Genomic DNA, 13,000 nt, shown 5'->3' on the forward strand with positions numbered 1-13,000 from the left:
TAGCATTTTTTAAATTTTGAATTGAGATATTTGAAAGTGTTTTCCAAATTTGATTGTTGGATTCTTTTAAAAACTTTTTTTGTTATTTTCTATTATTTATTATCATGCATTATCATTTCTCCTCTCCAACAATGAAGAAAGAATATAGAAAAAAAGGTAACCTCCAAATTCTCTTACTTATTTTTCCCCTAGTCTTATTATTATTATTTTTTGTGCATTTCTAAGATAAAAAAGATGTCTTCCTTTTCTGTTCTCTTTCCTCATTCTGTCCATTCTGAATTTTGAAAATTTTGAAATGAGATATTTAAAAGTGTTTTCCGAATATAATTAGTGAATTCTCTTTTTTTGTCATGTATAATTTAATATAATTTATTCCCATTTTTCTTTAAAATAATTACAAAAAGAGAAAAAAACTCCTTCCTCTCCTGTCCTATTTCCTTATTCTGGATTTTGTAAATTTTGAATTGAGATACGAGGGGTGTTCAAAAAGGAAGTTTCCCTAGTCTGCCATTTTGCCCCAGCGCCATTTAGCGAGCTGGGACCGAACATAGTTTTAGTTTAGGAAATACCGATAAGAGCGGAACCGGTTTTAGCTGCCGAAAAAATTTTTTCATCAATACCGGCTCGGAAACCATGGAGCTACGTCAGTTATTCGCTGTTTAACTGCAAAAGGGCTTAATGGCAACGAAATTCACACTGAATTAGTGCATATTTATGGTGACAATTGCATGAGTGTGCAAATGGTGCGTCGGTGACGTACAAATTTTCTCGAGGGACGCGGAGAATTTCATGATGAGCAGCGTGCAGGGAGGCCAAAAACCGCCATTTCAGATGACGCAGTCGCAGCAGTCGAAAAAATCATTTTGGCGGATAGGCGCTTTACAATTGGCAGAATTTTGGACTCCATGCCTCCTGACATCGATATTTGTCAGTGTGAATTTCGTTGTCATTAAGCCCTTTTGCAGTTAAAAAGCGAATAACTGCACGCAACTTGGACACGTTTTTCACAGGTATCATAAACTAAAACTATGTTCGGTCCCAGCTCGCTAGATGGCGCTGGGGCAAAACGGAAAACTAGGGAAACTTACTTTTTAAACACACCTCATATTTAAGTTTTTTTATCAGGTATTATTTATTATTATATATTTACTTTTTTTTTAAGAAATTCTAAAATAAGATTTTCATAAGCACACTCACTTCGAAAATTAAAATTTAACTATGATATGAAAAAAAAAAAATGAAGACAGAATACAGAAGAAGGTAACCTCCAAATTTTCTTAGTTCTCTTCTTCGCTAGTCTAATTGTTCTTATTTGCAAGAAAAAAAAGCCTTTCTTCCTCATGCTATTTTCTTATTCTGGATTTAAAAAGATTTTAAATTGAAAGATTTGAGAGTGTTTTCCTATTCTGTTTGTTGAATTCTAGTTTATTTTTATTTCTTTTTATTCTGTATTATGAAATATCATGTATTACCAATTTCATCTAAAAAAATTCTTAAAATATACTCTTTATGAATGATATGTATTTTTTTACCTGATAAATTTAAAATCCACTATAAACAAATGAACATCATATATTCACCTGAAGGTGTCTGAAAATATAATTAAAATTTTTTCGATATTTCTTGTTATTATAAGTCTAAAAAAAACTTCCAAGTATTAGTGTTTTCATTTATAATACTACTTATTAAAAATAAACTCAAAATTTTAGTCAAAAATATAATATTAGGTCAAGTTTTTTTAAATGAAAAAATGAATTTTCGAAGAAGTAGTCTGTTCAGCTATGGATCTCGTATAAGTCGTGTAACTATGCCAGAAAAAGAACCAAATTACAATGGTAGGTTAACTTTCTCTAAAAATATTATGAAAGTTTATAATAATAAATTATTATTTTTTTTTATTTTTTAAAGAGACACTAAATTTTCTCGTCAAATATAATAAAAAATAATACAAATATGATATAAATGTATGATATTTTGACAGAAATGACTGATGAAGAGTTAAAGCTTCTCTTGGAAAGTACAATGGGTACCAATAAAATATTAATTTTAGAAAACGAAATTTTCGAAAGATACTTAGAGCGCCGAAATCCACAACCTTTGACAAGTAAATGCATATATTTTTTTATTAAAAGAATAAGTAACAAGTAATAAAAAATCCATTTAAAGAAAAGGATAAACATTATATCATAATAATATTTCATTAAAGTTTCCTATTTTATTCGTGTAAAAACTTCCAAAATCGACATTAATTTATTATTTCTATTATTACACAATATTAGAAGCCTAAATAAATAAAGCTAAAAGGAAAGTAATTCATTCGTTATGCGTTTTGTGATATTCCTAAAAAAACCATATACGTTTATTGAATTATTTTCAAAAATAAAGCTAGAGAGATTCAATATTTTTCAAATTTTGAAATCAGAAAAAAATTATTTCTAGAATATTGTTTAAACAATAGTATTTGTTAATTATATTGATTATTATTTCTTTATAACTAAAGTGCCACAGAAAATTTGAAAAATGTAGTAAAAATCTAAGTTTCTAGATTACTTCTGAATAAGATAATAATAGTCAATAAAAATTTTTTAAACCAATTATTTATATTTATTATTAAAAATATTAACTTCAGACTATTTAGAGAAAAAATTCAAGTATGACGAAAAATCCGCAATTTTCTATTATCTGTATTTCAAAAGAAGCAGCTTAAAAACATTAATAAATTCTGTAAACAATTTAGGAAATTTTAAAATATAATTAAAAAGTTTTATCCTGCTTATTGGGTAAATTCGACTGTATATAATTAAAAATTAAAATGTTTTTTTCGTTTAAATATTAACTATTATATTTTTTGTTAAGTATTTAAAGGTAGAAATTGAATTATTTTGTTCAAAATTCATCTCTTTGGTTTAAAATTTAATTTTAATTTTAATGATTTTTTTTTAAATTCAAGTATTTTGTTGAAAATTCATCCTGATGATAAATAATTAGTCTTCTTGGTAGAAAATTCATTTGTGTGATTAAAAATTTAACTATTTGGTTAAAAGTTCATAATAATTAGGGTTGGAAATTTAACAGTTTAAAAAAAACTTGTTTTGTTAGTTTAAAAATTCCACAATTTTTGGTCTTTCCGAAACAAAGTCGTTTTTTTATTAAAGATAATTCATCTTTGTTGATAGAAATCTTATCCTTTTTTAATAAAAATTCAATTATTTGTTTGAAAATCAACTTTTATGTTGAAAATTCATCTGATTTATAGAAAATTTGCCTTTTCGACTTAAAAATTTCATCATTTTCTTGGGATTTTTTTCTTTCTTGAACCAAACATCTTTCTTGGTTCAAAATTCACATTTTTAATTTGAGAATTTCTCCAGATTGTAAAAAAAATTATTTTGTTAACGAATAATCTTGTTGGGTTAAAAATTTACATCTATTGTTTAAAAAAATTAATATATCTTGGCTAAAAATTTCAACATTTTAATTTGAAAATTTTTGAAGATTGATAAAAAAATTTCTTCTTTAAACGAATAATCTTTTTTGCTTCAAATATTTTGTTGCGTAATTGTTATAGTAATTTATAATATAAAAATTTTCATAAAAACTTTCTCTTTTTTGTTAGAAAATCTGCTTAATAAAAAATTTAGCTGTAAAGCTGAAAACTTAATTTTATATTGAAAATTGAACTGTTTTACAGAAAATTTGTTTTTTCCATATAAAAAGTTACACCATTTTGTTGCAACTTTTTTTATATATTGAATGGGAACTATATCTTCATTAAAAATTTGTCTTTTTAATTTTCAAATTTTTGAAGTTTGTTAAAAAAATATTCTTTTTAAACAAATAATTCTTTTTGGTTAAAAATTTCTTTTTTTGGTTACAAAATTGCTACGGTTGTTTATGATTTAACTGTTTTGTTAAAAGTTTACCTCACAGAAAAAACTGAAGTTAAATTTTGTTGCATGTAAAATTTGCTGCTGTTAAAGTTTACATGCTATTTGACGAAAGTTTATCCTACGATGGAATAAAAGCTGTCGTCTGCTACGGCATCCTGAACAGCAATGGGAAAACGGCCAAGTATGAGTGAATTCGAGTTCTAAATCAGGACACCAGATTTAAAAGAACACAGCTAAAACAAAAGTTAAAATTTTTTGCAGTTAAGACTTGCAACAGTTAAAAATTAAATATATTTCGGCGAAAGTTTCAGCCAGGTTAGGAGAATAATTTAGATCTCGTCTACTAAGTCACGCTAGAGTGAGAAAATTTCGGTAAAAAATGTAGAATAAGCAACAAAAAAAAAAAGAAAAAGAACTGTTCTTACTGATATAGCATCTCCTCCGAAACAAATTACACTATTGTAGCCGAATTAGAACTTATTTAATACCATTTCGAAAAAAGCGCAAAAAACAACTGACAGATGGGAATCCACGTTTCTCTGCAATTTAATGAAATTAACCGACGATAGATAGCACCAGCGTCGCCATTCTGGCTGCATCTCAAATAAAAATGGAGCGATTATATGGCGAAAAATTATCCTGGCCAGATTAAAAATCGGAAATAATCTTCGATTGAAGTAAAGTTTATCCGGCAAGGTTAATTTTTGTTACGGTGAATCTTTCACCTGGAATCGACGTAAACTTAATCTTTCGTTTTTTCTGTGCTTTTTTGGTAGAAAATATACTTAACTAAAAATTCCGCTATTTGGTTGAAAACTTAATTTTTTGTTGAAAATTTAAATGTGTTGTCGAAAATTTGTCTTTCTGTCTTAAAAAATTACACGATTTTGTTAAAACTGTTTTGCTTTCTTGAACGGGGAATACATCTTGGCTTAAAAAATGCATTTTTTTATTTCAAAATTTTTTATGATAGAAAAATGTCTTTCTTAAACTAATACTCTTTTTTGATTAAAAATTCCTTTGCTTGCTTTCAAATTTGTTGAGGTTGCTTGAAAGTTTCACTTTTTTTTCTTTTAAATTCATGTGTTTTGTTTAAAAATTTTCTTTTTTCACAATTTTGTTGTAGTATTTTTCTTCCTTGATCAGAAAATTGTTCTTGGTTCAAAAAATGTCTTTTTGGTTAAAAAATTTGTTAATATTGTTAAAAAAAATTATTTTTTAAAGAATTAATCTTTTTGGCTGAGAACTCGTCTTTCCGCTTTTATACTTATTGAAGTTGTTGATAAATCAACTATTTTTATGAAATTATTTGTTAAAAATTAATTTTTTCAGTACAAAATTCATTATTTTATCTAAAAAATTATCTATTTGGGTTCAAAGTAAACGATTTTGGACGTTATGGTTTTTTCAATATATGAAAATGATTGTTTATTGGGGTTAGGGTCACATAAATCTGGGAGGAGGATGATAGTTTGAAAACTATTTTTTTTTTAATCCAATGCACTTTTGAACCATCATGATGTACAACTGAAGCAGAGAATGCAAAACACCTTTTTAGAGGAACACTTTTTACAACCGATTGTAAAATCGTTAATTTATTTCACAAGTAAATAACTTTTCATAAGCAATAACATTTAGTTTAAATTTAAAAGAATTTTATGTTTGAAAATATTTAAACAATACATTTTACAGTAAAAAATAGTACAATTTAATTTGTTCCCTGAAATTGGTTTAGCAAAACGAGAAAGTAGGATGTTTGAAGAAAACTGAATTTCATCAACAAGTGGACTTGGCTCTGTTTAGCTTTCCCTGCTTCAATTGTAAAATAATTGTATTAGAGTTACTAACTGTCTATTGTCAGAAGCTTGTTACGCTCTTTAAAAATTTCACTAAGCGATGGCACAGGTCTTGGAATCGGCGAAGCGAACTCGAAAAACGACTTTACAGTTTGACCCGAGATCTTCGGTAATTAGTTTGAGCGGAAGTATGCGCATGAACCGAGAAAGGCTAGAGACAGTAAGCCCTAACAGTTCTCCAAGCGGAAGTCGTCGATTCACTATGACTGTGATGCATGCTCCGAGAGGATACAGGTAACATTCTCAATTATAACTCTCTCACCTAAACATAAATATATATACTGTAGAGCAGGGTGGTCAAAAATTAATTACAATTTTTTTAAAGCTATCCTATCCTATCATATTTTATCCTATTCAGTTTAAGATGCCACTACCCTATCCTATGGCATTCTATCCTATGCTATTCCATTCAATCCTACTCTATCATTTTCTATTCTATCATATTCGAGCTAATCCTATGCTTTTCTATCATTTTCTATCCTATCCTATTGCATTCTATTCTATTTTTGCCTTTTTATTCTGTTTTATTATATTCTATTTCATTCCATTCAACTGTATTCTCCTCTCCTCTCCTCTCCTCTTCTCTCCTCTTCTCTTCTCTTCTCTCTTCTTCATTACTCTTCTTCCTCCTCTCATTTCCCCTTCCCGCTCCGCTCCACTCCTCTCCTCGCTTCTTCTCTACCCCCCTCTCCTCACCTTCCCTCCCCTGTTCTCTCCCCTTCTCTCCTCTTCTCTTTTCTTCTCTTCTATTCTATATTAGTCTATCCTACGGCCTACCCTGTCTTATCCTATCATATCCTAACGTATCATATCATATTCGATATAGTCATAAATTATCCTATCTAATTCTAAGATTTACTATCATATCATTTTAAACCGACCCTATTTGACCTGATCTTATTGGACCCTGATCCTATTAACTCATATCCTGCCCCATCTGATCTACCCAAACCGAGCCTATCCTATCCTATTCTAATCTTTTCTATTGGATTATATCCTACACTATCCTATCGTGTCGTATACTTTTCTTACGGATCCGATCTAATGCTATCATATTCTGTCCTATATCTCCTTTCCGATTCTAGCCCACTCAATTTTATACTTTCATATTATTTTCTATACGATCCTATTGTATTCTAGTCTATTTTATTCTATATTATTCTATCTTATCCTATCATAATATTATTTAATAGCCTACCCTTTTACATCCTATTCTATATTATTGTACTCTATCCTATCTGATCCTATCATTTCGTAATCGATGCTACACGATTATTTCTAATCCTATCCTATCCAAGCTGACACGAAACAACCCTATTCTATACGATACTACCATATTCTATCTTATCTTATCTAATCAGATCCTATTGGATCCAATCCTATCCTGTCTTATCTAATCAGATCCTATTGGATCCAATCCTATCCTATCATATCCTATCATAAACTATCTGATTCTAACCATTCCGATATAATACTACCCTATCCTATTATATCCTATCCAATTCCATGCGATCCTATACTATCATATTCAATGCTTTTCTATTAAATCAGATCCGACCCAATCCTATCCAATCTTATTCTATCATACCTTATACTTTTCTTACCAGTCCGATCCAACACTATCATATTCTGTCCTATATCTCCTATACGATCCTATCCATTATATCTTATCCTTTTATAACTGATCATAACCGATCTAATATAATTATTTTTTGTTATTATCTGTCCGATCCTATCATATTCTATTGATCGTATCATTTCCTATATAATCCTACTCGACGCAATCTTGTCCTTTTATAACTAATTTAATCCAATCCAATATCATCATTTTTTATCTGATCCTAACCTATTCTATCCTATACTACTTAGTTAATCCTAACCGTCCCAATCCTATCGAATCCTATCTGATCTATCCAAACCTATCCTCATCTATTTTATCCGACTTGATCTTATCCTTTTCAGTTCGATTCAATTATTCCCTTTCTTTTCTATCCTATTATATCCTGCAATATTCTAACATATCCTATCATTCCTATTCATATCCTATCCTACACTATCATATCGTATCCTATCATTCCTATTCATATCCTGTCCTACACTATCCTATCCTATCCTATCCTATCATATCCTATCCTATCCTATCATATCCTATCCTATCATATGATATGATATGTTATCAGATAATATAATATCCGATTCGATCCTACCTTACTCTTTCGATTTACAATAATTCATAAAAATGCATAATTCAGAGATTGAACTATTCTGTTAGAATTTCTTTTTTTTTGTTACTATCAACTTCTTTAACGAAAAATTTAGCTATTTCAGTTTTGATTGAAAATTGATCTTTTTGTGTTTAAATGTAACTACTTATAATTAATATTTTTTAACTGAAAATTTAACGGTTTGCTTTTTATTGAAAAATTATTATAGTTAATTGAAAATTCCACTGTTTAACTCAAAATTACTCTTTTTAGATTCTAGTTTAACTACTTGGTTTAAAAAGGAACTATGCTGTTAAAAATTAATGTTTTTAACTAAAACTTTAGACATTTCATTATCAGTTGAAAATCGATCCTTTTTAATTGCAAATTCAACTACTTGGGTATAGAGACAATAAAACTGACGTAAGGCCCAAAATTGACATATGGTCCAAAACTGGATATAGGTTCTAAAATTGACATAGAGCCAAAAACAGGATAGAGAGCAAAAAATGGACATAGAGTCCAAAACTGGATATAGGGCCCAAAACTGATACAAGGACCAAAATTGACATAGGGCCCAAAAGCGGATGTAAGGACCACAAACTGACATAGGATCCAAAATTGACATAGGGCCCGAACTTTATATGGGACCCAAAATTGATATAGGAGCCAAAACTGACATAGGGCCCAAATTTTGCATATGTTCCAAGACTAAAACTAGAACCAGACATTTATATACGGCCCAGAACTAATATAGGGTCTAAAATGTATATAGGGCCCAAAATTATTATGGGACTATTTTATACGAAAACGTATATTTTGTAGATGTATGGCGCCTGCTTTTTCTAATTTTTTTCTATATCGTTAATTCTTCCTGTCTGTTCAAATTTGTATCCAAAATTAAAGCGCAGAATCAACTTGAATCATCGAATGGAAATGGTCAAAAAGGAAATCGAAGAAATAAAAAGGAGCCTTAAAGAAATGGACTTAACATGTATTAGAAAGCGAGCTAACTTAACAGCACGATTAGAAGAAGCTGAAATACGAATTTTGGAAACAGCAGAAATCAAGAAGGAATTTCAAGAAAAATTTGTTAAGAGTGCCACGAATAATTTAACTGAGAAAATATCAGCTGATAAATTCATCAGGTACCTGTATAATTTTATCAGCTAATTATTGAATTTATCAAAAATTCGTGTTTTTTTAAATTAAAAATAAATCTTTTTATTTGCAAATTTAAATATTCCATTTTTGGTTGGAAATTGACCTTTTTCAGATGAAAATTCAACCACTTAGTTGAGAATTCATCTTTTTTGCTAAAAGTGTTATTATTCCATTGAAAAATAAAGGTTTTGTTGAAAATTAGTCTTTTTAGATTAAAAATGTAATTACTATTGTTAGAAAATAAACGATTTGGTTTTAAAAACCGTCCAGGTTTGTAGAAGACTAATCTTCTTTTTTCAAAATAAAACTGTTCTTTTTTAAGAATTCTACTACTTTTTTGTATTTAAGATTAATCTAATTTTACTCGAAGTATCAACTACTAAATTTTCCTTATAAAATTCGTCTTTTAATTTTAGAATTCTGCTACTAGGTTAAAGGTTAAACTACTTTGTTAAAAATTCTTTTAATTATTCTATTTTCGGTTGAAAATTCTTCTTTTTTAGTTGAAAATTTAACTAATTTATTAAACTTTTATTATTTGTTTAAAAATTCGTCTTTTGGGTAGGAAATTAATTTGTTGAAGTTTTGTTTATTGTTTTTTGAATTCGACGGTTTTTGATTTTCAATTAAAATCCGTTTTGGTCGAAGTATCAACTATTAGATTTTTCGTTGGGAATTCTTTTTTTCAGTAAAAAATCCAACTACTTGGTTAAAGATTGAACTACTTTCTTAAAAATTAAGTCTTGGTTTATTTGGGATTCATCATTATATTTAAAAATTGATTGCTTTAGTCAAAAATGAAACTATTTTGACAAGAATTCGTTTTTTTGTGATAATTATTTTTTTCAAATGAAACTTTATCTATTTTATTTATGATTTAAAAAATTTTCTTATTAGTTAAAACTTTGTCTATTCTGGTTTAAATTTCATTATACAAATAGTAATTTTTTAAATTTAATGTTTCGATTGAAAAATTAAACTGTTTTTTTAAAAAGTCAGTTTTGTAATTCATATTTTTAAATAAAAATTTAACTATTTTATTTTTTAGTGAAAATTTTTCTTTAATTATAATTAAACTCAAATATTTGTAATTTGAAATTGAATTAATTTTAATCGAAATATCAACTGTTTTATTTGGCGTTGTGAATATTTTTTTCTGTAGAAAATTTAACTGTTGGTTCAACGGTTATAATCACTTTGTGAAAAATTAGATTTTTTTAATGCAAATTTAACTTTTCTATTTTTAGTTAAATAAATATTTCTTTTTTAGTTGAAACTTTAATTATTTTAGACGAAATTTCATTATTTGATTATTATTTTATCTTGTTTGGTAGAAAATTAATCTTCTTTATTAAAAATAAATCAATTGGAAGATTCATCATAATATTAAAAATTTATCTCTTTGATTGATCAAACTATTTTGTTGTAAAAACAGTTCTTTATTGAAAAGTACATTTCTTAATCGAAATTTGAATATTCTAGTTTTCGTGGAAAATTTTTCTTTTGTATCTAAAATTTTAATATTTAGTTGAAATTTCAACTGTTTATTTAAAATTCGTCTTCATTAGTGTAACATTAATCTGTTGAAACTCTATTTATTTTTGGTAGATTGCTTAATTAAATTCTTAACTACTTCGTTAAAAATTAATTTTTTTGGTTAGAGATTCATCATCATAATTAAAAAAATTATCTCTTTTGTCGCAAATGAAATTATTTCCTTTAAAATTTTAATTGTTTTATAAATTAGTTTTCTCAACTTAAAATTTAATTACTCTAGTTTTCATAAAAAATTTCTCCTTCTTAGTTAAAAATGTAATTAATCGGTTGAAAATTAATCTTTTCAGTTAAAAATTAATTGAATCACATGACTGGAAAAATATATGCTAAAATATTTTTTATTTAAATCACTTTTTTCTCTTATAATTAATAATTCTATATCAATGATATTCCGCATTAGTGCTTCTACAATTAAACAATTAACTAATTGATAAAATAAAAAATAAAAATGTTATAATTATTATTAATTAAATAAAAGTGTAATTCAGATACATAGAAGGACGCCTGAAAGTTAGTGATAACATGATTCATAAGTTGAGATTAAAAACGTCAGAGTTGAAAACACAAATAAAAAAAAAGAAAGAACAATTGGACGCACGCCGCGAAATTAGTGAGGCACTTCGTCCTATCGAATTTGAACAATTAGCAATCGAGAACGAGATTTATGAGCGTCAAATCCAAGAAAGAACGAAGCATTTTCTCGAAATGAAAAAAGAGTTTGGTGAGAAACAATTTTTTTATTAAGTTAATTTATATATCTATTTTTTATTAATTATTGAATGAAGTTGTTGACCGTTTAACTACAATTGTTAAAACATAATTTTTTGGTTGCAGATTCATAAATTTAGTTGAAAATTTAATTCGGTTTTTTGGTTATAAATTAATTTTTTAACTGAAAATTTAAATATTTTTTTGGATGAAAATTTGCCTTTTTTAACAATAAATTTCTATAATTATTCAAAAATTAATCTATTTGTTTTAAAATTGAATTCGTTTATCTTTTTAGAAAATTATTTTTAATTGAAAACTTCATTCTTCTATTTTTAGTTGAAAGTTCAACTCTCAGATTGCAAATTGAACTTATTTGGTGGAATATTCCTATTGCAGTTCAGAATTAATCTATTCGGTTAAAAACTTAATTCCTGTTTTTTTTAGAGAAAAATTATTTTGAAACTGAAAATGTAATTATTCTATTTTTTATTTAAAAATTTATCTTCGTTGGTAGAAAATTTTTCTATTTAATTTGAAAATAGATCTTTCTTGGTTGCTAATTTATCCATAAAGTTGCAAATTGAACTTATTTTGTTGAATATTTGTTTTTTTAAACCTAATTATTCAACTTAATATTTAAGTATTCTATTTTTCGTTAAAATCTTGTCTCTTTCTTAGAAGTTCAAAAATGCTTTTAAAAATGTATCCATTTATTGATAATTAAAATATTTGTTTGAAAACTCATGTTCATATTCATCCTTTCCGTATAAAATTTAATCACTCTAAATTAAAAATTCAACTAGTTTGTTAATTATTACTTTTTTTCTTTGAAACTTAATTTTTTTACTGAAAATTGATCTATTTCACTTTGGGTTAAAAATTTTATCTTTGAGGTTGAAAATTGAGCTATTTTGTTTAAAATTCAACTTATTTATTGAAAGCTGAACTTCTTTGTTAAAAATTCATTTTTTGGTTGCAAATTCATCATTTTAGTTGAAAACTTATATCTTTGGTTGCAAATTTAACTATTTTGTTGAATACTCGTTTTTTGACTTAATTTTTTAATTGAAAATGTTATTATTCCATTTTTGGTTACAATTTTATATTTTTATTCAAAAGTTCAAATATCTGTTGGACAATGGATTTTTTTGGTAGAAAATTTAATCATTTGCTTGAAAATTTGTTTTTTTTTCGGTTAGAAATTACTTCTTTGGAATGAAAAGTAATGTATTATATTTGTGGCTTAAATTTTTTATTTTTCCAGACAAAATTTACTTTTTTAGTTGAAAATTCACTTTTATGAACTAAAAATTGTATAATTTTGTCAGCAAATTTTTTTAAAATTCGTTTTGTTCGTTCAGATTTATCATTTCAGTCAAAAGTTAAGAATATATTTTATTAACTTAATTCAATGATTATTTGATTTTTTATTGTTACAGAAAGTTGAACTATTTGGTAGAAAAATCATCTTTTTAAGTTTAAAATTCAACTATTTTCTTGATTTTCGCCTTTTTGTTTGAAACATCAACTGTTATATTTTTCGTAGGAATTAATATTTTTGTTTGAAAACTAAACTAATTGTTTGAAGATTAAACTACTTTGTTAAAAATATATTTTT

The 13,000-nt window shown here is 26.6% G+C and overlaps 1 protein-coding gene across 2 annotated transcripts in view; it reads left to right on the forward strand.

Moving 5' to 3' along the window:
• Window positions 1–1,664: 1,664 nt before the first annotated feature.
• The window catches only part of LOC117167441 (coiled-coil domain-containing protein 113-like), a 14,071-nt gene continuing 2,735 nt past the window's right edge, over window positions 1,665–13,000 (forward strand). The window contains exons 1-5 of one of the 2 annotated variants that reach the window (XM_033352376.1): window positions 1,665–1,835; window positions 1,982–2,104; window positions 5,785–5,980; window positions 8,862–9,098; window positions 11,160–11,392. In XM_033352376.1, coding sequence (XP_033208267.1) covers window positions 1,751–1,835; window positions 1,982–2,104; window positions 5,785–5,980; window positions 8,862–9,098; window positions 11,160–11,392 — 874 coding nt within the window. In that variant the 5' untranslated portion in view covers window positions 1,665–1,750. The remainder of the gene's footprint in view (window positions 1,836–1,981; window positions 2,105–5,784; window positions 5,981–8,861; window positions 9,099–11,159; window positions 11,393–13,000) is intronic. The other variant, XM_033352377.1, reaches the window with a different exon arrangement.

This window comes from Belonocnema kinseyi, chromosome 2, assembly GCF_010883055.1.
Source record: "Belonocnema kinseyi isolate 2016_QV_RU_SX_M_011 chromosome 2, B_treatae_v1, whole genome shotgun sequence".
In the NCBI taxonomy this organism is placed as follows: Eukaryota; Metazoa; Arthropoda; class Insecta; order Hymenoptera; family Cynipidae; genus Belonocnema; species Belonocnema kinseyi.